The 25530-nt window shown below is 55.6% G+C and overlaps 1 protein-coding gene across 6 annotated transcripts in view; it reads left to right on the forward strand.

The window, feature by feature from the left end:
* The window catches only part of FGFR1 (fibroblast growth factor receptor 1), a 46151-nt gene that overhangs the window by 17616 nt on the left and 3005 nt on the right, over positions 1-25530 (forward strand). For 2 of the 6 annotated variants that reach the window (XM_055124578.1, XM_055124589.1), the window contains exons 3-12: positions 12655-12921; positions 14093-14182; positions 14321-14493; positions 19801-19924; positions 20551-20741; positions 22343-22487; positions 23652-23854; positions 24502-24647; positions 24827-24948; positions 25214-25324. In XM_055124578.1, the coding sequence (XP_054980553.1) occupies positions 12655-12921; positions 14093-14182; positions 14321-14493; positions 19801-19924; positions 20551-20741; positions 22343-22487; positions 23652-23854; positions 24502-24647; positions 24827-24948; positions 25214-25324 (1572 nt within the window). The remainder of the gene's footprint in view (positions 1-12654; positions 12922-14092; positions 14183-14320; positions 14494-19800; positions 19925-20550; positions 20742-22342; positions 22488-23651; positions 23855-24501; positions 24648-24826; positions 24949-25213; positions 25325-25530) is intronic. The other 4 variants (XM_055124584.1, XM_055124592.1, XM_055124580.1 and 1 more) reach the window with 3 other exon arrangements.

Here is a 25530-nt window from a genome sequence, read left to right on the forward strand (position 1 = left end):
CAGAAGGATTTTAAGTAAGATTTGGTTCATATTAGATACCCAGTTAAATATTTTGAAAATGAATGAACTGGTGAGTGGTCACTCATTTTCCCTTCTGGGGAGCTGCACCCTGGCAAGGCCAGGGCCTGGGTCCTGGGTTCGGTCAAATGCAAGGGAAGGGTCTGGATCTCCAAGCCTTCTCTCCGACTCCTGTGTTTCTTTCTTGAAAGATACCTAAGAGGCCGGAGCAATAGTACAGCAGGGAAGGCATTTGCCTTGCACCCAGCCGATGCGGGTTTGGTCCCTGGCATCCCATCCCTGAGCAGAGCCAGGAGTCAGCCCTGAGCATCTCTGGGTGCCACCAAAAAAAAAAAAAAAAAAAAAGCTACCTAGGACCTGAGAGATGGCTGAAAGCCTGGGGGCATGCTGTGCCCGTCCCTGGGGTGCTGACAGGAGGGCCCAGGAGGGCCCTGGGAGCTCGGAGAGGGAGAGGACCTGCCAGCATTCTCTGCGTCTTGCTGTGTGTGCATGCCCTGGCCGGGCTCTCAGCAGCACCAAGAAGGCTCGGCCAGGGCCATAACAGCTGTTCCAGAACCTTCACTGGCTTCTAATGGTGATGATGAGCATGGTTCCACAGCTGCATTTTAAGTCACAAGGACCCTAGCACTGGGGAAACTTGTCAACCTCACAGACAGGTGAATTGGATGTGGAGTGATCAGCCCCAAAGTTGATGTGCAGCTTAAAGATCTAGATCAATGCAGAATAACCACCTCCTGCCCCGTCGTTTGGGTTTTGTTGTTTTGATGACCCTGGCGTAGGTCCCAGAGTGAAGAAACTAGGCAAAAGGGACATCTTGGGATTCTTTGTTTAGATATGTGAGATGAGTGTACAATTAAATGTCTTAACAGAAAATAAATAGATGCCTTGAAAATTGTGATTTTTAGAAGAAGAGAGGGGCAAAATCCTTCCTTGGTAGCGGGAAGATAAGGAGACGAGGTGAGAATCACTGCAGGTGTGGGCCTGCATCATCTGGCAGTGACTCGGGATTTTCTCACCCGGCTTCTTCAAAGCCATTGTAGTTCTCTTGCAAGGTTTTTTCTTTCTTTCTTTCTTTCTTTTTGGATCACACCTGACGATGCTCAGGGGTTACTCTTGGCGGTGCTCGGGGGGGACCATATGGGATGCTGGGGATTGAATCCCGGTCAGCAAATGCCCTACCCTCTGTGCTATCACTCCAGCCCTTCTTGCAAGGCTCTTGACTATGATGGGAAACCCAAGCTGGTGTTTCTCACATGCCCTCAGTTTCCTGTGTATGCAAGGACCACATTTTAAATTCTTATCAGTTTAGAAGATAGGTGCTCCTTCTAGTTTAGAGGTTGGGAAAGTGATTATAAACAGCATACTTGGGTTTGGGTTTTGGTGTTTAGGCCACACCCAGCAGTGCTCCTGACTCTGCACTCAGGGATCACTCTTGGTGGGGCCTGAAGGACCAGATAGGGTTTATTGAACCCAGGTCAGCTATATGTAAGATGGGCACCCTATCTGCTGTGCTGTCTTTCCAGTCTGAAGAGTAGTTGTTTTTATTTTATTTTATTTTATTTTTTCTTTTTGGGTCACACCCAGCGATGCTTAGGGGTTACTCTGGCTTTGCACTCAGGAATTACTCCTGGCAATGCTTGGGGGACCATATGGGATGCCGGGGATCAAACCCGGGTTGGCCGCGTGCAAGGCAAACGCCCTACCCGCTGTGCTATTGCTCCGGCCCCAAGAGTAGTTGTTTTTAAACATCGTTTCAGACTGGCAGTGGTTGAAGGACGCTTGTCTGATGCTGTTTGAGGAAGGAGACTTTCTTGGGGCACTTTCTTGCTTTGCTGGAGTTTTGACTTGAAGTCAGTTATCACCCCAGTGGAATGCCAGCCAGCGCTGCAGCCTTGTAGAAGAATCCTGTGCATCCCCCATCTCTGCTCCTTTATTGTCAAACTCCAGTTTACTTTTGGAATTAAGGTTTATTTTCCTTAGGTTTAGGAATTAGCTTTTGAACCTTAGACAGTCAGATTCCTCTTCTGACTGCCGAGTGAAGGTCCCCCTCTGGAATTCAAAACTTTTCTTATCTTAAGCATTCAAGATTATACTAATGCTTTTAAGGGTGCATTTGGAAGTGGCATTTATTCTATCACTTTAGCCCTCATTGCCCTCAGGCAGTTTGTTTGTTTGTTTTTTATTTGATTTATTTGCCTAGATTGTTCTTGTGGGATGAGCTTGATTATCTGGCTGACAGTGTTCTAGCCTCTGTATCCATGCTTCTGAGGCTTCTTCTCGTGACCGCACCTCCGGCTTAGGAGAAGGGACAAGGAATGGAAGCCTTTATTGCAGGTGCGAGTAGCTGGAGCTCTGCAACCACAACAGCACCTCTTTGTTGTTATTTTTGTTTTCTCTTCGGGTCACATAAAGTGATGCCCAGGGCTGAGCTGTGGCTCTGCAGGGTCCGCTCAGTGGGGTGGGCAGGCTGGGAGGCTGGGATCGGGCAAGGCACGGGCTTTACCCGCCACTCTAGCACTGCGGGCCCCCAAGTGGTATCGCATAAGAAGGAAAGTCTCATACTGTGGGGCTGAGAGGATGACCTCAGTGATGTCCAGCGATTCCCAGTGGAATTTGAAATGCTTGGAGCTGGAGCATGCCTAGAGCTTGTCAGACCCACATACTCCACGCTGAGGAGACTGAGACCTGAGGCAGGGGACATGCCCTAACGCTCACTCACAGTTCGTGGTCACCCGTTAGCCAGCTGGCTCTAACGGAGTGAGGGGCTACGTGGGTTTGACCAGGATCTTAAGCTTGCCTCTGTCCCAGAGCACCTCTGGAATGCTGACATTTCCCAGGGTCACCTCATAACCTCTCCCAGGTTATCTGAGCAGAGGGTTCCCCATGTGGATGTTGGTCCTCACCTGGCCCCAGGCGCTGCCTGAGAGCCTTACTGCCGCTCTGGGGGAAATCCCTCCGCCACATTCCTTGCATTTCTTTAAACAGTGCTCAGTGTTCAGCTTCCACGTGTGTGGGGGAGGAGAGAAGAATGGAAGCGCGGCCTGTGCTGCGTGGGGTATAAACGAACCACTTCCTACCCCCCTGTCCTGCAGATCAGTAGAACAGACCCGGGTCCCCAAGGTAGATTTCAGGGGCCAACAGAAACCAGCCCCTCCCAGTGCCTCCAATGTGGGGAAACTTGACAGGGTTGACAACACTTTGTCAAGTTGGAACATTTTTTATTTTTATTTTATTTTATTTTTGCTTTTTGGGTCACACCCAGTGATGCTCAGGGGTCACTCCTGGCTCTGTACTCAGGAATTACCCCTGGCCGTGCTCAGGGGACCATATGGGATGCTGGGAATCGAACCCGGGTTGGCCGCATGCAAGGCAAATGCCCTACCCACTGTGCTATCACTCCAGCCCCAGTTGGAACATTTTTTAAAAGCCCAGTGCCATCCACACCATCATTTTTGTGTGGTTCTAAAGTAAAATTTCCCATTTTTAACTTTGATTTCTTTTGTTTTGGGGCCACAGGGCTGACTCCTAGCTCTGTTCTCAGCTTTTACTCCTGAGAGCGTGGGGGGACCGTATGGGATGCCAGGGATCGAACCAGGTTGGCTTTGTGTAAGATGTGTTCACCCTGGAGCTTCCATCTCCAGGACTTTTTCACCATTCCTGACTGAATCTCTGAACCCTTTAAGCACTAAGTGTCCCCCGCCCTTCCCCAGCCCCTAGCAACCACCTTCCTACATCATTTGTTTTGTTACGTTTTGCTTTCGCCACACCTGGCGATGCTCAGGGCTTACTCCAGGCCCTGTGCTCAGGAGTCACTCCTGGTAGTGATCAAGGAGGCTATGAAGGTGCCAGGGATCACCCCCAGGCCTGCAGCATGCAGGGCAAGCGCCCTCCCCGCTGTGCTGTTCTTCAGCCCAACCCCCATCACTTAATTTTTAAAAGATGTTTGTACCTTCGTTTCCATAAAGTAAGACTAGGGTCATTTCTTGAACCTCTCCGATTCTCTGGGGCGGGCCTTTGGCCCAGACCCACCCCTGGAACTGGACAGGAAGGGAATCTGGCCATGTGCCGGGCTGCCGGAACCTGGTGCATTGCGCTTGCACTCGGAGCCGTGGCTGAGGGGAGTGCAGGGCAGAAAGGCAGATTCCGAAGCAGCTGAGGCCTCTGCTGATTCATCAGCAAGCAGTTGGGGGGACATGCTCTTTCCTGCCCAGATGCTGGCCCCTTCCCCAAACCCAGCTGGGGGGGGTGGAGTATCCACACACACACACACACACACCTTTTTTCTTTTAGGAATCTGAAGGGACTCTGAGGTCAGAGCACTGCGGAGTGGGAGCTGCAGGGCTGCTTGCGCCTTGCCTGCGCCCCCTCCCCTCTCCTCCCCTGCCCTCCCCTCCCCCAGGCTTAATGATCTTTCCATTACAGAACCCAGACCAGGAAGTGCATGACAGGTCGCAGCTGCAGACACATGGCTGGGAGGCCGGGGCTCGGGGCCAGGATGGGAGGGTCTGAGTGTCTCTCCTAGCAGTGAGCCTCTCCCCCCCCACCCAACGTGCGCACGCGCGCGCGCGAGAGAGAGCGCACGTACATACATAGAACATGTCCTCTACTTCTCATGCCAGTTGGTGGCCAGAGAATCTTTGGCTCTGTGGTTTTAGGGATTTCTTTAAAAGTAAAAGCAGGAGCAGATCCCTGCGTCTCGCTGTCCCCCGGAAGGCCCTGGACCTGACCCCAGTCACTGTGGTCTCTGGTTCTACACGAGAAGAGCCCAGTTGTGAGAGCATGCACTTGGGAAACACATTTTTGTGATGTGGGTTCGAATCCTGGTGAAGCAGTTGAGCGCTTATGTTTTTCCAGTCCTCCCGGCGGGTGACCCTTCCCTACACAGGCTAGCTCAGGAAATGTTAATTTACCCCAGAGTGTGTCCCGGGGGGCAGTTGTCACACTGCAGATCCTGTCTCAGCCACCAGCTGTGTTGCTGGCTTTCTTCCCTGACCTGCCCAGGCTGGATTCCTCTGGTGTCAAGTGCCAAGTGTGAACCAGTGACACAAACTTCCAGGAACTGGGGTTGGGGCGGCCTCCTGGGCCTCCCCCAGAGCTTCGGGGCTTCTCCTGGGGCTGCACCCCGGGCGGACTGGCGAAGCTGGAGGGAGAGAGTGCGGCCACTGGGAATTGCTTTAGGAAATGGATGTGTCACGTTTTCTGTGCGCTTCGTCCCTGGTGTGCAGGCAGACAGTGGGACGAGAGCTTCTGCTGGGAAAGAGGAAAAGGGGAATTTCTTTTAAAACAACTCCTGGGCACATTCCTTTGTTAATCGCTTAATTACAGCCTGGGCGTTCGCTCCCCTTTGTGGGAGGTGGGGAAGGGGGGTGCTAGGACTGAGACTAGGGGCCTGATCTCTGGGGGGGGGTTGCAGACACCAGGATGCATCCTACTCCCCGCCCAGTGGGGGGCCTTGACCCCAACCCCATCCTATCACCATTTGACTCCTGGGGGCGCCTCTTGCAAGGTCTGCGCCCTGATGCCCCCTGGGTGGGGCTCTGCAGCCCTGGGGCGCCGTGCCTGGAGGGGGCTCTGGGGTTGTGGGGGGCTGCACTGGCCACTCCGCAGTAACTTACAGTGACAACGTGGGACACACAAAAGACCGAAATCTTTTTTTAATAAAAACAAAACAAAACTCGGCCGAGCCTCAGGCTGCTGAATGGCGGAGGCTGGAGGCTTCCTGTCAGGATTAGCCGGGCTGCCTTTCTCCTCAGGAAATACCTTTAGTAAGCCCTGGTGGGGTCCCCATGGCAACGCGCGTGGGGACCCGCTGACGGGCCATTCAGCCCACCATTGTTCTGCCGCCCTTTGTTGGCAGCTGTATTGCTGCTCCTCTGGCAAACACAGCAGTTTGCACCGTTTTGTCAGGCTGAAAGTGGAGTTTTTACATTTTAATGGGCACTTCTGGCAGTGGCCCATTTGCATGCAAAATGCTCCTTCTTTTCCTTTTTCTATTAAAAAAAACAAAACTCCGCCACCACCCTACACGGCAGACCCTCGGGTTGAGGGCTGTGAGGTCAGGGTGGCGCCCCACTAACTGCCGGTGCTCCTAGCTGCCCACCACACGTGTGCTCCCCTTTTCCGCAACTTCCCCCAGGGCAGGGAATCCCGGACCTCTGGCGTTTCCTCTTCATGCCCCAGGCCCAGGCATGAGTCCACCTAGCCAGCCCCCCTTTCTTTGGTATTTCAGTGTGATTTCTCCCTCTCTGGCCAGACTAAAGTGAGTTTTCAGTTCCATTTCAAAGGCAAAATAATGCAATAAAACCCTCTGCAGAGAGCTCTCGCCCCGCTGGGCGGCTTTCAAAGCCGCCCCAGTTCCTCCCCCACCCACAATTGCCCTCTCATTTATCTCTGGAGAGTTTGTGGCAAGACTGTAAACACTTCTGGACCACCTGTCCCCCGTGGCCCTCCGTTAGAGGAGGGCCATTCGCCCCTGATGTTCTAAGCCCAGAGTCACTTCCTTAAGCCTGCTTCTTTGGGGCCCGTGAGCCACACTTGGTCCCTCCAGCCTTTGGAATCAAAGGGTCCCAGTCCTCCCTGATTGGCAGAGATGACGCCTGGGCCAAGCCTCACCCCAACGGGAAACTGGGACGGTGGCGAGCTCCTGGGAAGGGGCTGGGAGCAGAGCACTTGGCTGGCCTGTGGTGACCCTGGTTAAATCCTAGGCGCCGTTTATGGCCCTCATCCCTGAGCACTCCAAGAAAAATGCTCCCCCCGAAAAAAGAAAAAGAATGGGATTAGGAACGTCCGAAGGGTGAGCGTGTAGGGTCACGAGGTGGGAGAGAAAGCAGTGGTCCTTGAGTGGCAGAAAGCTAAGTTGTGGTAGCGAGGCCAGTGGCCAGGCTGCACAGGACACGGGTGGCTGGGATGCTCTGGGATGCTCGGCCCTGTGGGTGCCCCCAGAGCTGGAGGGGAGGGTGTGCAGAGCAGTCCTATGGAGGGCTCAGGGATAATCTGCGCCTGTGTGACCAGGAGCACTGGCCCGAGGGGAGGGTGACAGCCCCTTTGCCTGATGTCCTTAATCTTCTCAATGCAGCAGGCAGGGGTCATCAGAGGTCATCAGCTGTATGCTGCCCTCCAGGGCGAGGGGCTTGTGAGGAGCCTGGTGTCAGGTGGCTGCTGCTACACGTTGGAGACAGGCCCCTCAGAGGGCAGGAGGCCAGTGCCCGCCACTAGTGGTCCAGGTCCAGCCCCAAGTACTGTGACGGTCCCCCGCCTCCAGGACCCAGCAGTTACAGCCAGTGCTGACCCCTGATCGGGCCAGCTTTGGGAGAAGACCCTCGACCCCCATTTCCTTGTGATTCCAAGGGACTAAGAATGGCAGGAGCATGAATCAAGGTTCAAGTGCCAGAGCAGGGCATTGGCCTTAGTTGCCTGCCTGCCACTCCTAGTCCCCAGAGGGTGCAGGGTGACAGAGAGGAAGACTCACATGTCAGCCGAAAGGCAATAACAAGCTGGGAGAGGGCTCAGAGGCCATTGCTGTCTTTGCAGGGGGTCCTGCATTGGTTGGTCATTGCAGCCAGGCGGGGCTAGAATAAAAATCACTAAACTATACACGGAAAGGTGAGCTAGGAGATGGGGAGCCAGTAGCTGGGGAAGCAGGTTACTGTAGTGGTGTTGTGTAAGATACACAGATAATGAGTGCTGTTACACACCTGAGATTAATCTGTGTCCGTTATAACTAAATCTGTTTGTTAGTGCTTGGGCTTACTCAGACTTCCTGCGGGCTCCTTCCTGGATCTGCTTAGGAATCACTTATGACCAGGCCTAGAGGACCATGTGAGGTGTTGGAGATACGTCCTGGGCTGGCTGCATATAAGGCAAGAGCCCCGCCCACTCTGCGCTCCCCACCCCGCAATTATTTTTTTATTCTGTACATTGGAAGGTAGTTGTGTGACTGAGGGAAGGAAAGAATAAGCCAAGGAACCAACTTCAGAGACTCATTTGCTGAGCAAGGGGATGTGGCTGCCTACGAGGGGACAGGGCTGGACAGAGAGCATTTCAGTTGCTTCTGAAAGTCAGGGTCTGGGGCTGGGGAGATGGTCCGGCAGTGCAGCGCCTGCCTTGCACACAGCCGACCTGGGTTCGATTCCCAGCATCCCATGTGGCCCCTCAAGCACTAGGAGTGATGCCTGAGTGCAGAGCCAGGAGCATCGCGAAGTGTGGCCCCCAACACCAACCAAACAAAAGCGTCAGGGTTTCTGAGAGTCGCCAGGGCTTGGATCCAGCTTAGCAGCAGTGCCCAGTGCTGCCCAGGAACCTAAGAACATACTGAACGGCTCTGCCTCAGTGTCCCCTCTGGACATAGAGGGTAATTCCAGGGCCTGCTTGGCTTGAGGATTCCTGAGGGCTGTGCTTGGCACACAGTGAACTTGCGCAACCACAGGGTAAGCGGCTGATAGGCTCGGCTTCTCGGGGTTGGGTGAGGATTAAGTGAGAGTTGTGCTAAAAGGCTTCGCATGGTTTATGTACAGGACACAGGAAGCACGCTGTAAGTATTGGCCAGTGTTGGTGTTACCGTTTGTGGAGTTGATTCAGGGTCCCAAGACCCCCCCGGAAGCACAGGGTGAACTGCTGGGCGCTGTGCAAATGAGCCCGTCTGCTCCCCTGGATTTGTGTTCGGTTGTATGGTTTGGGGACGGGCCACGTCCAGACCAAATGGGCTGTGCGGGGCCACAGCCGCTGCAGTGGTTTTCCAGATGCAGGTTCAGGCAACTATGCGTGAGGCCTGAACAGCCTGTGTCCATCGGCCTGCGGGCACGTGTGTGGGTGGGACTGTACTTTCCACCACAAGCCAGAATCCTGTTTGCTGCTTTTGGTGTCTTTGTGTTTTTGACTGAACCTCGCTCCAAGCAGGCCAGGAGGCCCAGCGTCACCTCCCACTGCCTCTCGTCCCCAAACTCAGCCCTGCTTCTGAGCAGCTCGTCTCTCTCCCTCCTCGCACAGCACCTGGCTCTGCCCTGAGCACCCGCCAGCAGTGCCCAGTGCTGCCCAGGAACCTAAGAACCGCCCTGGGCTGTTCTGTTCTCCTGTTGCCCGTGTCGCAGTACAAAGTGCTTCAAGCTCTGGAGGCGTGGGCTGAATCTTATCATCCTGGTAGGGAGAGCGGAATGCATCTGCCCTTGCTTTAATCCCTTTCACCTCCTGGCACAGCCCCAAGAGCTCACAGAGGCACCCAGGGGAGCTGTTCTGAAGGAACTTTCCTGTCTTCGCCTCAGACGTGCGAACTTGGGTCTCTTCTCAGGGAAAACAAGGTCTGTGCTTGTTCGGGCCTCCTCAGAGCTCCGTGCCCCTGGCCTTGCACAGTGCTGCAAGTTGGCTGAAGACAAAGGTTTAGAATCAAGACTTTGGGTGAGGTGCTCGAGTCAGCCCTCACTGTTCCTGAACCTGGTGGTGAGTTCAGTGCAGTTCCTCGTTTTTTCTCCAGCCCACAGAACACATCGCACCGAGAAGAGCAAAGTCATTTGACTTGCAGCCAGACATTTTCAGCTCAGGATAGGTCACCATGGAATCCAGTTGCCAGAAGTCCTCGGCCTCCATGCCTCACCTCATCTCTGGGGAAACAAGATGGATAAAGCGAGTGTTTGGGTTTGCCGCTTCCCTCGCAGCCTCCCCATTCCAATTAAATTAGATTCTCCAAGAGTTGGTTTCAAGTGGCTGAGCAATAAACTGGCATTCTGTTTTCATCTCTCATGGCCAGCCCAATAAAAGTGTCTGTTAGCTGCTCTCTCGCTGACACCCAGCATTTCTAGCCCTGGCTCACTGATCTCGTGTATGGCCGTGCAGAGCCGGGGCCAAAGCCTTCCCGCTCAGGGTATAAGTTGGGCACTAGGAAGACTGCATAGAGAGGGGTGACCTGGGGGCGGCTGGCTTCCAGTGCGCAGTGGTACCCTTAAATCGGCTGCCTGACCCAAGGCCCCCAAGGTCAGCGCCATCAACCAACGCAACCATGCAGCTAGGCAGAGCCCAGAAAGCCAGCACTCGACCAGTTCCCTTACCATCACCTCCCAGAGAAAAATGTCATCCTCCCATTTCATAAATGGACGCCTTGGCCTACATCCCAGGGCGTTATCGGCCTTGAAAAAAAAAAGTTCACTATAACCCCCAAACTCAAGACTGATTTTTGGTACCTCTGAAAATTTGCCTGTACCAGCTGCTAAAGCCAGTTTCAAGCCCCTCGGAGTATTTTCCATTTCAGACGTTGTTTAGCACTGGGGAAATCACCAGCGATAATTCTGCTTTGAGTTACATGCTCCTCCCTAGGTGTGGCAAGGCATGGGGCTGTTTGGAAGCAATATACTTGATGAATAAATGTGTTATGGACAAACAGTGAAATATCTGGCAGTGAAAGGAAAGAAGCAGTGATGCATTCTCCAGCCCGAGAGAAGCCCGTCAGGAGACCATGTGTCGTGTGTTCTGTCAGGAGGCTCCGTGTAGAAGGCTGTGGATGTAGCTTCGTGATGTCTGCATCGGTTGGTACAGTGAGAAGCAGAGTGGTGGTGGCTTAGACCAAGGGTGGCTGGGGGCGACCCATGACTGCACCTGGACTTCTTCTGGAGGCTGGTAAAGTGGCCTGAATTTAGATTGTGATGATGGTTGCATAACTCGGAATACGTTAGGAACCACTGAATTATACCCTAAAATGGGTGACTCGTCTGGTATGTGAATTATAGCCCTCAAGGAGAATAAGACATAGTGGTACAAAGTTGTGAACTGGAGTGGGCCAGAGGAAGTTAGGGAGAGGTGCAGAGTCTGCTGAAAGGACAGGCCTTGGGCTGGTTTGAGGGGGGTTGGGGTAGCCTAGGGCACTCCCAAGAGAACTTCTGTTTGGGGCCACCCCTAGTTGTATGTCCCTGAAGCACCTTGCGGGGCTTCAGGGACATATGCTGGGGATCAAGCCTGGTTCAGCCAGTGGACTTCTCTTTGGAACCTTCCAGAGGCTTCTCACAGGCGCCTGTAGAAGAGTTTTGGATGCGTATCTTGCTGGGGTGCGTGGGAGTTAGGGCCTCAAGCTGGAACCCCCAGAACTGGCCCGGGCCCCCTCGTAGTTTTCCCCAGGACTTGCCTACATCCCCCAGCTCCCTTCTGTTCGAAGTCAACGGGGCGGCTAGGACTTTGAATTTCCTGAGTTTGCAGTTTGGCCAGCCTGGTGCAGATCCCAAGCTGCAGGACGTTGACTCGGTGAGGTCCCAGGGGGAAGTGACATCTGATCAACAGGGATGTCTGCTGCTTCCCTTGGGGCACATCGGAGCTGCCTTTCTTCTCCCTTCTTTGACAAAACCACACGCACTAAAAATGGAAAAAAAAGTCTGTTTTCAAAAGACCCACAAAGGCTGACTTCGATCACTTGTGCGGTCTGCTCACCTTGGCGATGTCACTCTTGCCCTGACTCACAGAAATAGGGAGTGCGAGCCCGCTGGTTTCCCCTTGAAACAGCGCCGGCTTCTAACGACATGACTTCTGCTGCCCTGCCGGGCCCCGGGTTGGCATGGGCCGGAGCCGAGACTGGCCCTGTCTTCTTTGTTTCCTTCATGAGGTTTCCCGTGGAGACTGCTTAGCACTTCAGGGAATGTTCGGGGGGCGGCCAGACAGGTGCCCGCGTTAAGGCACTTGCCTTGTGCATAGTTCACTGGGTTCAACGCCCTGAACCCACCCTCGCCGGATTTGTGATCCCAAAGTAAAAACAATCACAGAGCAGTGGATGAGTCCTTTGGCGGAGGGAGGGAGTATGGCCGGCGTTGCAGAGCTCCCCTTTGCGGGTTCCTGAGACAGGTGCCACGGTGTGCGCACGAGGGCTCAGGGGGACACAGGGCCTCAGGCCCTGGGGCAGGGGTTCGTCAGGCTCTGTAGAGACTGCCGGGAGTTGCTAGAGCTTTCCAGGACGTCCGTCCGTTTATCCCCACCCCCACCCCGGCGAATGCAGGGGGCCCTGGGGGTTTGCTTCAGGCCGGCTCTGAGCGCCCGCCAGCCTGTGGACAGGACCGGATGGGTGGACGTGGTCAGGGCAGAGCAGGTGGTTCTCCGGGTTTTGGGCAGAGTGGGGCGGTGGATATGTCTCCGTGCGCAGGGCAGAGGTGGGCGGGACCTGGAGGGGCTGAGAAGAAAGGAGCTTTGTGTCCGACCCCGGCGACCGCTGCCAGAGCAAGTGTGGCTCCGTGGCAGCTGCGGCCTCCGTCCCGAGCAGAGAAGCCCCCGAGCCGCAGCCCACAGCTGTTCGCTGACGTTCCCCTGAGCTGACCTCTCCTGCCCGCCTCCCCGGGGGCTGCAGATCTCGGTGGCAGGGGTGTGTGCAGCCGGGCCCAGGCCGAGCCGGCCTAAATGAAATGGGGTGACGTGCTGGGCACCAGACTGCAGGAGGGGGCGAGGACCCTACAGGAGCCGTCTAACGCTGCCGCCGCTGCTGCCTAACTTTGCCTCTTGCTTCCTTTGGCCTTGGGGGGTGGGCAAGGAGCTGACCGGGGGTCCCAGAGGCTGGCCTTGCCCACGAGCCCTGGTCCCTGCGGCAGCGGCAGTGCAGCTCAGCGTAATGCCCTCTCTCTCTCTCCTTCCCTCTCTCCGTCCTCCCCTCGCTTCCTCCCGTTGCCTGGGGGGCCATAGCCCAGCCCTGGGGCGCCCCCGTGGAAGTGGAGTCCCTCCTGGTCCACCCCGGCGACCTGCTGCAGCTGCGCTGCCGGCTGCGGGACGATGTCCAGAGCATCAACTGGCTGCGGGACGGGGTGCAGCTGGCCGAGAGCAACCGCACCCACATCACGGGGGAGGAGGTGGAGGTGCGGGACTCCGTGCCCGCCGACTCGGGCCTCTACGCGTGCGTGACCAGCAGCCCCTCGGGCAGCGACACCACCTACTTCTCCGTCAATGTCTCAGGTTGGTAGCCCCGCCCGCCTGCCCGCCCCCCTCCCGGCGGCTGCCCCCACTCTGCTTCAGAAACGGCTGCCCACTAACCTCGCACCCGCCCGCCGCGCGGCTTAGCTCTCCAAGGAGGGTGACCAGGTGGGCAACTGGGCCTTCCCGGACCCACCTCGCGGCTGCGCCTCTAGCAGGACGGTCAGTAGTCACCCCCTCACCGTCCGCCGAGATCACGGTCTGGAGGCTCCGAGCAGTGCTCAGAGGGCCTGAGACTGGTATTTCCGGTTGAGGGCCAAGAGTGCCGTGCCCCTCGGCCTGCAGTGCTGGCGTCAACCCGGGCTAGGGGAACGCCAGTGTGACCCTCACCCCCGTCCTGCCACCCCCCAGACAGTCTCCCTGGTACTGTCCTCACCATTTGAACTTGGTCCTTGGCTAAGTACTGGGTGCTTGACTAAGTGCTTGGCCCCAGATGGCCAGTGAGGTCCCTGCCATGCCGGGGACAGACCCAGTCGCACCTCATCCCTGCAGGGTCGTTCTCCAGCCTCAGCTGGATTCTAGGGCTCTGGGACTTTGGACATCAACCACTTTCAGAATGCAAGTCCCACACCGTTGGGCGGAGCTGGTGGAGCTGGGCAACCCGCGGGCCACCCCCTTGAGCCACCCCCGTGGACAGCAGTTAGCCCCTGCACAGGGGCCTGCCCTGCCCACTGCTTCCAAACCTCTGGGAATGGCCAGAAAAAGATTTGGCCTGAACCCTGACCGGTGGCTGCCTGCTCCAGGGCCGGACCTTGTTGGGGAATGGCGGCAGCTGCAGGGCGTGCGGTGGGCCACCCGTCCCCTTGGACCAGTGCCCCTCTCCGGCCTCAGCAGCTGCACAGCGGGGTTTCAGGAAAGCTTTGGTAATGGCCCCGACCTCAGTGTGCCTGGGTCTGTGTGGGTCCCTCCGACGCCCAGGAGGTGATAGAAGGCACAGATGCAGAGCAGAATGAGGCAGGGCCGGCCCAGGGTCTGTGCAGGACCCGCCCCATGGGCTTGCCGGGCAGAGGGTGGAGGCAGTTCGGCGCCCTGAGAGTGTTTCTCTGCTCTGGGGAGGCTGTGGGGAGGGGAGTGCGGGGGCTCATGATGTGGCCAGAAGTCACGAGAGTCTTGTCCCCTGGACGGGACCTCAGTGCCCCACTCCTTCCCCTAGATGCCCTCCCCTCCTCCGAGGACGACGATGACGATGATGACTCCTCTTCCGAGGAGAAAGAGACAGATAACACCAAACCAAACCGTATGCGTGAGACACAGTTTCTGTCTTCCTGCCCCCGGGGCCTGGGTGTGGGGTGTGAGTGGGGCGGGGTGGTCCAGTGGTTGGGGGTGGGCGGGGAGGGCGTCCACCTCAGCCTGACCAGCCCCCCGGCCTGTCTCTGGGCAGCCGTGGCTCCATACTGGACGTCCCCAGAAAAGATGGAGAAGAAGCTGCACGCAGTGCCAGCTGCCAAGACCGTGAAGTTCAAATGCCCGTCCAATGGGACTCCCAACCCCACTCTGCGCTGGCTGAAGAATGGCAAAGAATTCAAGCCCGACCACCGGATTGGCGGCTACAAGGTAGGCGTGTCTGTGAAAGCAGACTCAGAAGAACAAGAGAGAGAACTGGGAATCCTAGGCCTCTCACTGTCTAATGTTATGCCTACTGATCATTAAAGGAGCAAAGTTTTTAAAAATCACCAGTCTAAGAAGTACAGATAAGGTGTTAATTTTTTTTTAATGTATATATACTTTTTTTTTTTTTTTTTTTTTTTTTTTTTTTTTTTTTTTGCTTTTTGGGTCACACCCAGTGATGCTCAGGGGTCACTCCTGGCTCTGCACTCAGGAATTACCCCTGGTCGTGCTCAGGGGACCATATGGGATGCTGGGAATCAAACCCGGGTCGGCCGCGTGCAAGGCAAACGCCCTACCCGCTGTTCTATCACTCCAGCCCCTGTATATATACTTTTGATATAAAATTTTTTCTTGGTGCTGGAGCGATAGCACAGCGGGTAGGGCGTTTGCCTTGTATGCGGCCAACCCAGGTTCAATTCCCAGCATCCCATATAGTCCCCTGAGCACCGCCAGGAGTGATCACACAGGCAGAGCCATGTGTGACCCCAAAAGCAAAAAAAAAAAAAAATTTACTTGCCATTTGTTAACATTATAACACGAGTCTTTTGCCTTGTTTGAATTTTTCATGGCTGTGTGATATTCCACCATCCAAGAGGACCGTAGCTTTAATTAGCTATTCTGTGTGATAGCACAGCAGTAGGGCGATCGCCTTTCATGCGGCCGACCCGGGTTCGATTCCTCCGCCCCTCTTGGAGAGCCTGGCAAGCTACCAAGAATATTGCACCCGCATGGCAGAGCCTGGCAAGCAACCGTGGCGTGTTCAATATGCCAAAAACAGTAACAATAAGTCTCACAATGAGAGACATTACTGGTGCCCACTCGAACAAATCGATGAGCAACTGGATGACAGTGACAGTATTAGTTATTTTCTAAGGCTTATGGGTGGGGGAGCTGTTTATTGGTTTCTCTTTCTCATTTTCAGTATTAATAATGTTATGGGGCATATCTTAGTTGGCATTTCAAAATGTTCTTCTTTAGGACTGATGCAAGAAGGAAAGTTGCTTGATTGAAAATAAACATTTTTCTTTTGTTTTATTTGGGGGCCACATCCCACAGTGCTCAGGAGTTGCACCTGGATGCTTAGGTAAATCATGCAGTGTCAGGGATCAAACTCAGAGCCTCTGACATGCAGAATATGTGCTCAGGCCACTGACCTTTCTGTGGCCTGAAGCATCTTTAAGCCTTTGAGACATGTTACTCAACTACTTGTTTTCCTAGTAGTTAGTTTTATTTATTCACCTTCATTCCATAAGTTTTTTTAAAGATCTATTGGTTTTTTTCTAGTAACAGAGTTTTTGCAATGAGTTCTAAATTCATATTCAAAATTATGGTGTTTATTTTCTTTTAAACTTTTGTTTTGTTTTTTGGGTCACACCTGGCAGTGCTCAAGGCTTACTCCTGGCTCTGTGCTCATCAGTAGTCACTCCTGGCAGGGCTCAGGGAAGAAACATGGGGGCGCTGCCTGCAAAGTAAATCACAACCCACTGTGCTACTGCTCCAACCCCAAATTTGTTGCATTTAAACTCAGATAAACGAACGTTTATATGTCTAAATTGTATACTTGAACTTAGAAGGTGAAGTACAACTTAACTTTAAAAAAAAATACACAGTACAAAAATAGTTAACAGTAAAAATGTCTAATCTTGACAACATGTGGAAACTCTTTGTCAGAGAGATGCATCTTCTTAATCTGATCATCCAAATCGTTAAAATATGGATGATTCCCTGCCATTTTGCTAGAATTGGCTGGGTTAAGCTAATGTTTCTGAGAGAGGATCTGGGCCGTTTTCATCCAAGTTTTTCACATGGGATACTTGTTTCCTGAGTTCTACTTTGGAGATATGTTCTAACAGCCCTGGAAAGATTCCACCTTTGGACAAACTTCATTATTGGGAGTACCCAAAGTTCTGAAAGTTCTGAAGAGTTAATCAATTCGTAGTCACCATGGGAAGTTGGTTTCTTCATTTCTGGTTCCACAAAGACAACACCCTGTGTCAGTGGGAGTGTGTAGCAAGCTGACCTGGCAGTGCGTCTTGAAATATGTACCAGAGTGTGCCCGTCTCATAGATGTTGCTTCCTACAGGCCAGTAAGTCATCTAGTAGCTCTGGCAAGGCACCAAGAGTGAAAGCACAGCTCCTTGGAGGACTGGCTACAGTGAAGAGTCCATGAACAGACCAAGAGGTGTAGATCCCAGTTATTTCTTGAGCTCCTCAGGGAGCTCAGGAATTCAGGGGTGGGCGTCAAGCGTATCCCTGGAATCACACATAAGCACATCTTGTTGTTTTGTTTTGTTTTGTTTTGTTTTGTTTTGCTTTTTGGGTTCGGCGATGCACAGGGGTTACTCCTGGCTCTGCACTCAGGAATTAGTCCTATTGGTGCTTGGGGGACCATATGGGATGCTGGGAATCGAATCCGGGTCAGCTGCATGCAAGGCCAATGCCCTCCCCACTGTGCTATTACCACACAAGCACATCTTAAAGACTGACCACACTTGGGTGATGAGGCTTTTCTGATAGAGAAATTTCCCTAATAGCAGTGCTGGGAGCACCTTCCTTTTTATTTACTTGTCTCTTTTTTCCCACGACTACTACTTGACCCATAGTTCTGTGTCTGCCCTTCTAAGCAATGCCATGGGCATGATTTCCTCTGTTTGGGTACAGGCTTCCACTATCACTCAGTCCGTGGCTGCTGTGGCTGCGGTGCCCTGCCCTTTGTCTCCCGGGAGCCAAATGGGAAGCCACGTGGCTCCCTGAAGGCCGACAAATAAAGAGAAATACCTTCCACGCATTTATCTGCGTGGCACCCGCCCCCCAGCCCCCCACGTGCCTTCCTGTCCCAGAGTATAATTACCAGAGCCGGGGACCTAGCCCCAAGCTTGGTCCAACACCTGGGTTGCCTCCATGGACATTTTCTTTTGGTAGGTTTTTTGTTTTGTTTTGTTTTTTTATTTTTTATTTTTTTTTTCCTTTTGGGTCACACCTGGCGATGCACAGGGGTTACTCCTGGCTCTGCACTCAGGAATTTCTCCTGGTGGTGCTCAGGGGACCATATGGGATGCTGGGAATTGAACCCGGGTCGGCCGCGTGCAAGGCAAACGCCCTACCTGCTGTGCTATTGCTCCAGCCCCTTGTTTTGTTTTTTTAATAAAGTACAATATTACATTTCATATTCGAACACCAATCCCACCACCATTACACCTTCCCACCACCATATTTCCATCCCGAGCCCCAAACAGAACCTCCCAAGCAGAACCAAAATAATTTATTTTGTATTGCTTGTTATGAATACTCCTCTAAAAATGATCCGTGAAAGGTTTCTTAGAGGAAAGTGTGTGAACATTGTTATATTACACCCAGAAGCCATTAAGCCCTTCTATTAGAGATTAGTAACATGTTGTTAAAGACTGAGCCTTGTGTGCTTAAATATATTTATCTATAAAAATATATTTCCCTCTGGGGCTGGAGCGATAGCACAGCGGGTAGGGCATTTGCCTTGCGCGTGGCCGACCCAGGTTCTATTCTCAGCATCCCGTATGGTCCCCTGAGCACCACCAATGGTAATTCTTGAGTGCAAAAGCCAGGAGTAACCCCTAGGAATCTCCAGTTGTGACCCAAAAAGAAAAAAATATGTACATATATTTCCCTCTAAGATTGGTTGCCTTCTACTTTAAACCCCATCAAATGTGGTATATTGGTATATTGGTGGTGTCCAGGAATAGATTCATTCTCCATGAGATTCACTCTCATGGACAATTTTTAACATGTCTTTCAGAAAGCTTACCAGGCAGTACAGAGTTCAAACTACAGTGAGAGAATATAAAAATCTATGGTAGCAATTTGCTCTAATGGAGGATAATAGGGATAATGAGTTGCGGTGTGATTTTTTTTTTTATTGTAACAATTGCTTTCTCAGAAAAATATAATTTATTTACCTTCCCATAGCAGAAAGTGAAAATGACAGACTCGTTATATCTTTCTCAATAAAGTAGATAGATGAAAAGTTCTCATTATTCTTAGCAACTTCTGTCTCATATATAAGTTGTTCATTACCAATTTTCATTTCTAGGAAGACCATCTTATGACCTGTTCTTTAAAATCTGATCACTTATAAATTTCATTTTTCTTCGATCTCACAGACCATCTTTTCTCATCCATTTTGTGAAACAGGAGCAGAGGAGATGAGAAAAAATAGGGAAAGCTTTTCAATGCTGACACCAAATACTGTATGCTATGAGCAGCAGATCGATCTAGCAGATGGTAGAAGTGGTGCATCCTGGGAGACCAAGCCCGCCAATGGAGAGAGGGTGGGGGCTTGGCCATGCAGGGGCACTATCTCCCTCAGCCCACGGTGACCCCAGCCCGTAGAGTGTCTGCCCAGAGACAGCCTATCCTCTTCAGCGGGTGTCTCGGAGAAAAGCAGATTCTAATTTTAAAAATTTGAACCATTAAAAATGGATTACGGGGGCTGGAGCGATAGCATAGCAGGTAGGGCGTTTGCCTTGCACGCGGCCGACCCGGGTTCAAATCCCAGCATCCCATATGGTCCCCTGAGCACGGCCAGCGGTAATTCCTGAGTGCGGAGCCAGGAGTAACCCCTGTGCATCACCAGGTGTGACCCAAAAAGCAAAAAATAAAAATAAAAATGGATTACGGGGCCAGAGTGATAGCACAGTGGGTAGGGCATTTGCCTTGCACACTGCTGACCGGGTTCGATTCCCAGCATCCTATATGGTCCCCTGAACATCGCCAGGAGTGATTACTGAGTGAAAAGCCAGGAATAACCCCTGAGCATCGCTAGATATGACCCAAAAAGCAAGCAAAAAAAAAAAAAAAAGAAAAGAAAAGAAAAGAAATGGAATACAAGTACCGAGGAGGCATCACCTTCTTGTGGTCTACTGTGTCCCTTAACCTCTAAGCAAGAACCTCTCTCTCTCTACATATATATATATAGAGAGAGAGAATAGGACGGCAAGTGTCCTACTCCGTATGCTGCTCCGGGCCCCGGGGAGGGCCGTCAGGTGTGGGGACTGAGCTGGACTGTGCTGTTCCCACGTGTGTCTGGGTGACAGTGGCCCGGGCTGCTGTGGACCGGCCGGCGGAGCTCGCCCTGATCTGCCGTCTTGTTTACATGCTTCAGTGCCTCCTCTGGGCTGTCCCCCCGATGCTCGGCTGGGGGGTCAGGACTGCACAGCACCAGTGGTCTCGCTCGGTTCTCGGGCCCTCAGCAGGGCCCCGTTGGCATGTCCCCCTCAGGTCCGATACGCCACCTGGAGCATCATCATGGATTCCGTGGTTCCCTCGGATAAGGGCAACTACACCTGCATCGTGGAGAACGAATACGGCAGCATCAACCACACCTACCAGCTCGATGTCGTGGGTAAGACCGGAGAGGCCGGGAGGGAGCCTGCGCCCAGGCCCTCCGAGGGCCTTCCTCATCCTCCTCCTTTGCGTGCTCACTCCTTCCTGGACGTCGATGTAGTATTGCAGGGAGTCATAAATTCTCCCCCTCCGCACCCCAGATCAGAGGAGCAGCTGCTCCGTAGCCCAGACCATAGCCCATCCCCTCAGTGGTCTGAGGCTTCCTCTCCAGCGAGGCGTTCCCTAGCCGACGTTCTCTCGGTCTGAGGCCGTGATCCAGAGAGGACACGTGTGGTCCAGACAGTCAAGAAGCGTCTCTAAAGATTTGGCGTTTCTAAGAGGCCCCTGGCGCTCCTGGGTTGGCGCTTGGCCCTGCAGAGTGTCTCAGAGACTGTCTCCAGTTGGGCAGCCCAGGCCGTGCTGAGGTTAGGGACTGTTAGCAGCTCCTCACTAAAGCCTGCCGACCCCCAGGGCATCTCTGCAGGGAAGCTTCTTCTCCAGGCTGGAAGGCCCCGACCCCAGCAGAGGCCCTGCCTGCCACTGGGGGGCGCACTTGTCTGTCGTGTGGGGAACAGGAGCCTGGTGTGTCCCGACCACAACAGGCCTCGTGGGCTGGCTGAGCCTCTCTCCTCCCTGCCTCCACAGAGCGGTCTCCGCACCGGCCCATCCTGCAGGCGGGCCTGCCTGCCAATAAGACAGTGGCCCTGGGCAGCAACGTTGAGTTCATGTGTAAGGTGTACAGTGACCCTCAGCCCCACATCCAGTGGCTGAAGCACATCGAGGTGAATGGGAGTAAGATTGGCCCAGACAACCTGCCGTATGTTCAGATCCTGAAGGTAATCCTAGGCGGTCTCTGCGGTCCGGGTGTGGGGAAGGGCAGGGCTCCGGGTGCTGTGGGCCGGCGCCGTCCCGGACGGAGCGCATGCTCGATGCTTTCCTGTCCACCAGGAACTCAGCCAGTTCCCCACGGCTAGTGACTGGCGCAAGGGGCTGAGAGGCGGGCAGGGGCCACGGTGGCATGGACAGTGTCGGTTTCTAAACCATTTGGGATGAATTTGGTGGGGCCTGGGGGCCACTACTCAAGGCATTTGCAGCCCCTGCCTTTCCATCTCCCGGGACCCGAGCCTTTCCAGCAAGTATTCGCCGTTCTCTGCCCTGTTTCCTGAGTCTCTATGGCAGGTGGGACGGATGAGAAGGGCAGAGAGTGTCAGCGGAGGTGGAAAAGCAAATGCCACCGATAAATTCTAAGCGGTGTCAGGAGTAATGGCATTCTCTTCCTCTTTCCTCTCACCCCCAGACTGTGGTTGTCCCTGAATGCGCCATTAATCCAGGGAAGGTAATTGCCCAGCTCGCCCGTGGACCTTGCGGCAGGAAGTCACAGAAGCTGGGAAAGTAGTTTACCTCCTGGTCCCAGCATTAGGGCGCATCCTGGCGCGACTGCCCCCGAGATTTACTGCCCGTCCCTCTCCCTTCCGAGGCTGAGGTGCTGGGGGCGGCACCGCTGGACGGGGGCCATGGCCACGGCCACATCCTGTCCCTGAAAGCTGCCGCCTGTCTCATGTCGCCCGTGTCGGATGGCTCAAGTCCGACTCGTTTTGTCGTGCTCAAAGGGGGACCCCGAGAGTCTCGCCCCGCGCCCGTCTCGGGCCCTAAGGTCCACGGGCGCGAGGTACAGCCGTCTGGGTCCCGCCCGACTGACTGGCGTGTCGTTGGTCTGTTCCAGCATTCGGGGATTAATAGCTCGGATGCGGAGGTGCTGACCCTGCTCAATGTGACAGAGGCCCAGAGCGGGGAGTATGTGTGTAAGGTTTCCAATTACATTGGTGAAGCTCACCAGTCTGCGTGGCTCACTGTCACCAGACCTGTGGCCGCAGGTAACGGGGAGACGGACGGGCCCTGTGCTGGGGGTTCTGACGGAGGCCCCTCCCGAGCGGCTGGGCAGGCGGGGAGCCGGCGCCGGACTCTCCCTGTGGATCTGCTGTGTTCCTAGTGTCCAGAGCCATGGAAAAATGCCCGGCCCGGGCAGCTGCTTTGGTTCGGGACCGTGGGTGTCTGCCCGTGCCTCTGTGTGCCCCGGCATGTGTGGGGGACCGAGCCCCCCGTGCCCGCTCCCCTTCTTCGCCTGCAACCAAGCAGCGCCCTCCTGCCGGGCCCCATTTCTCCATGCTGTCGCGCCCGCATGCTTGTTGGGCCCGGGGCTACCGGCGTGTGGTGAAGGGTCGTAACGGCTCAGGCGGGGCCCTGGGGCCTCACTCTCTTCCTCTAACAGGGCTTGCTGCCTGGTGGTGTCTGTGTGTCCGTTGTGGCCCGGAGCCTCGGGGAGCGTTTCTTCCTCTGGTTTCCGACCCCGGCTCCTCGCTCGCTCCCTTTCTCTCTCCGCGTCCCGAGGCATCCCCCGCCCCGCGCCGGTCCATCGGCTTCCGTTGTCTCTTTCTAGACTGCCGGAGTTAATACCACCGACAAGGAGATGGAGGTGCTTCACTTAAGGAATGTCTCCTTTGAGGACGCGGGGGAGTATACGTGCTTGGCGGGTAACTCTATCGGACTGTCCCATCACTCTGCATGGCTGACCGTTCTGGAAGGTATACACTGTACTTCTCCTCTCGTCCTGCCCACGCACGGGCACGGGGGGAGCATGCATCGAAGGCCGGGGGGCGACCCGCAGCCAGGAGGTGGCCCACACGGCTGGCTCTCCCCTTGGCCCGTGCGATGCATGCCGGGGTCTGGTTTTAACCTGCCGCTCGGCTCCTTCAGGACAGGCTCCTTCCGCCCGTGGGCCTGGCGGCCCCCACCTGCCCGATAAGCCGGGTTCTCCCCCGGCCAGGCTGCCCCCAGAGTCCAGGGCAGGGCGCGCCTCCCGCCTCTAGCCAAATGCAAGCCTAAATGGCCTTGCCGGGAGCCAGGCCGCCCCTTCCCCCTCTAGCTGGGGAGATTCCGCCCAGACAAGTGACTGGAGCATCTTTTAAGTAAGACGGAGTGACCGCAGGGCCCCCCGGGATGGGGTGCCACCAGTCATGCCCGCGGAGGAAGGAGCCTGCAGGTGGCGGGCTGGTGTGGGTGCTGCTCTGGGGCTGCTGGCCCTGCCCTCTCTGCTCTCCTGCCCGCCTGCCCCCGGGCTGGGGCCCCTCGCTGGGGGCCGGGAAGCGTCCTGTATCTGTCCCTGTCGCTGTCTGTCCGTGCGTGCTCGTCGTCACCGGGGATGGGGAAACAGAAGCCCTGCTCCTTGTCGCTCCGCCCTCTCCATCCCAGGGAGTTCTGTCTGGGCCCGGCCTTTCCGGGGAGGTCCCTTGCCAGAGGGTGAGGTGGGGGCTGTTCCCACGGGTGCTCGGGAAGGGAGCACACAGCTTCGTGTTCCGGGGGCATGTCCAGTCGGTTCTGCCCGCGTGTCGGGCCCCGTATGAGGGACACAGGCCGGCCACTCCCTCCCTGCCCTCACTCAGGCCTCCAGGTGCCACAGAACCCTGCGGGCCTTCCTGTGAGAACCGAAGCTGGGGCATGTCGGCGGGCGCACAGCGGGGGCCCTGCAGGCAGGGCTGTCCAGAGAGGGGACGGCTGGACTGTCCCGTCTCTCCCGCACAGCAGCAGCCCCTCCAAGCACCTCCGGAGGCGCAGGTGCAGCCTCTCGTGCCGGGACCCCCTCTAAGGAGGACCCAGCTTGGCTCTGGTGCCCCAGGGAAGTGCCCCGTAGGGCCGGCCTGGTGGACGGGGCCCCTGAGCCCTCTAACATTCTGTTCACGCCGACTCAGCCCTGGACGACAGACCAGCGGTGATGGCCTCGCCTTTCTACCTGGAGATCATCATCTACTGCACGGGGGCCTTCCTCATTTCCTGCATGGCAGGCTCCGCCGTCATCTACAAGATGAAGAGCGGCACGAAGAAGAGCGACTTCCACAGCCAGATGGCCGTGCACAAGCTGGCCAAGAGCATCCCCCTGCGCAGACAGGTAACAGAAAGTAGATGGGGGGTTTGCACGCCTTCCCTCCCCGCCCTCCCTCTCCAGGCCACAGGCTCCGCCCCGCCACTGCCCTGCGGGTGTGGTGTAAGCTCAGGTCCCGACCCTCAACCCTCGGGTTCCTAGCACTCCTGGCTCCTGCTGGGTGCGTGTGCGGCTGCCCAGGGCTGTGAGGTGCAGCGCTGCAGGGACCTGGGCGGGGCCTTGATGCTGCTTGCCCTGTTCCTTTCCTCTCCCACTTACACCAGAACCAGGGACGGGAGGGCCCCCGCAGAGCCGTGCCGGCCCCAGGGAGTGCGTAGGGGCCCAAGGGCTTCACAGACTGGGGCAAGAGTCGTTTCTATTGTAAAGAATCAGAGGAGCATCCTAGAGAGGGCTTAGGGGGCCCAGGGCCCTGTGGCCTGAGGCGGTCTTCACAGAGGCCTGAAGGAGGCGCTGTTCTGTGGCGCACGTGTCCGTCTGTCCAAGGTGAGTGGCTCAGGGCTCAGGAGAGCACGAGCTTGGTCAATCGCAGTCTGGCTCAGCCCTGGCGGTCTCCTGCCGCTGACATCGAGAAGAATCTCAAGGACGCCACACAGCAGCCTCGGGCTCGGAGGCCGGCCCCCGCCGCCCCCGCTCGAAGGGTGACCCCACTCCTCCTCTAGGTGTCCGCGGACTCCAGTGCCTCCATGAACTCAGGGGTCCTGCTGGTCCGGCCCTCGAGGCTGTCCTCCAGCGGGACCCCCATGCTGGCTGGGGTCTCCGAGTATGAGCTTCCGGAGGACCCTCGCTGGGAGCTGCCCCGAGATAGGTCAGTGCTGGCGTTTCTCAGCGTGGGAGCCGGCGCGTGGCTATGCGCGGGGGCTGCCGGCCGGGGCAGGTCGAAACAGCCCCGCTTTGTGCACCCGGTGGGTGGAGTGTGGAGCAGGGGGGCGAGCAAGCTCGGGCCGCACGGCGCCAGCCCAACTCCCACCACTTGTTTCCCCCAAGACTGGTCCTAGGCAAACCCCTGGGAGAAGGCTGCTTCGGGCAGGTGGTGTTGGCTGAGGCCATTGGGCTGGACAAGGACAAACCCAACCGTGTGACCAAAGTAGCTGTGAAGATGTTGAAATGTAAGTGATGTTTCTGGCAGTTTACCTCGAGGGCGGGCGTTTCTGGTCCCCACGCCTCAGCTTCCCTCCCACAGCCCCATTTCTTGCTAGCGGGGGCAGCACTGGCTCTTATAGGGGGACAGAGAAACATGTTTAGGCGTGGAGAGGATGCGAGCCATGCGGCGGGGGAGGAGTGCACAGGCTGCTCCCCCACCTCCCCCCCCAGCGGTCACTACACCGCCCTTCCAAAGAGCTGACTCCCACGCATGCTCTGGTCTGTGCAAAGCGGACGCCACTGAGAAGGACCTGTCCGACCTCATCTCGGAGATGGAGATGATGAAGATGATCGGGAAGCACAAGAACATCATCAACCTGCTGGGGGCCTGCACGCAGGATGGTAAGTGCGAGGAGGGGGTTCCCGGCCCCGCAGACAACAACATGTCAGAGAGGGAAGTGGTAGCATGTGGGTGCCACAGCGCGTTCATGGGGCAGGCTTGAGAGTGTGACGAGAGTGGGGCTGTTTCCTGGCGGGGCACTGAGTCTCACGCACCGTGAATATTCACACTTCACGGGAGGGCCCTTCCCGTCACCTTTACGAGGGTG

This window comes from Sorex araneus, chromosome 1, assembly GCF_027595985.1.
Source record: "Sorex araneus isolate mSorAra2 chromosome 1, mSorAra2.pri, whole genome shotgun sequence".
Classification (NCBI taxonomy): Eukaryota; Metazoa; Chordata; class Mammalia; order Eulipotyphla; family Soricidae; genus Sorex; species Sorex araneus.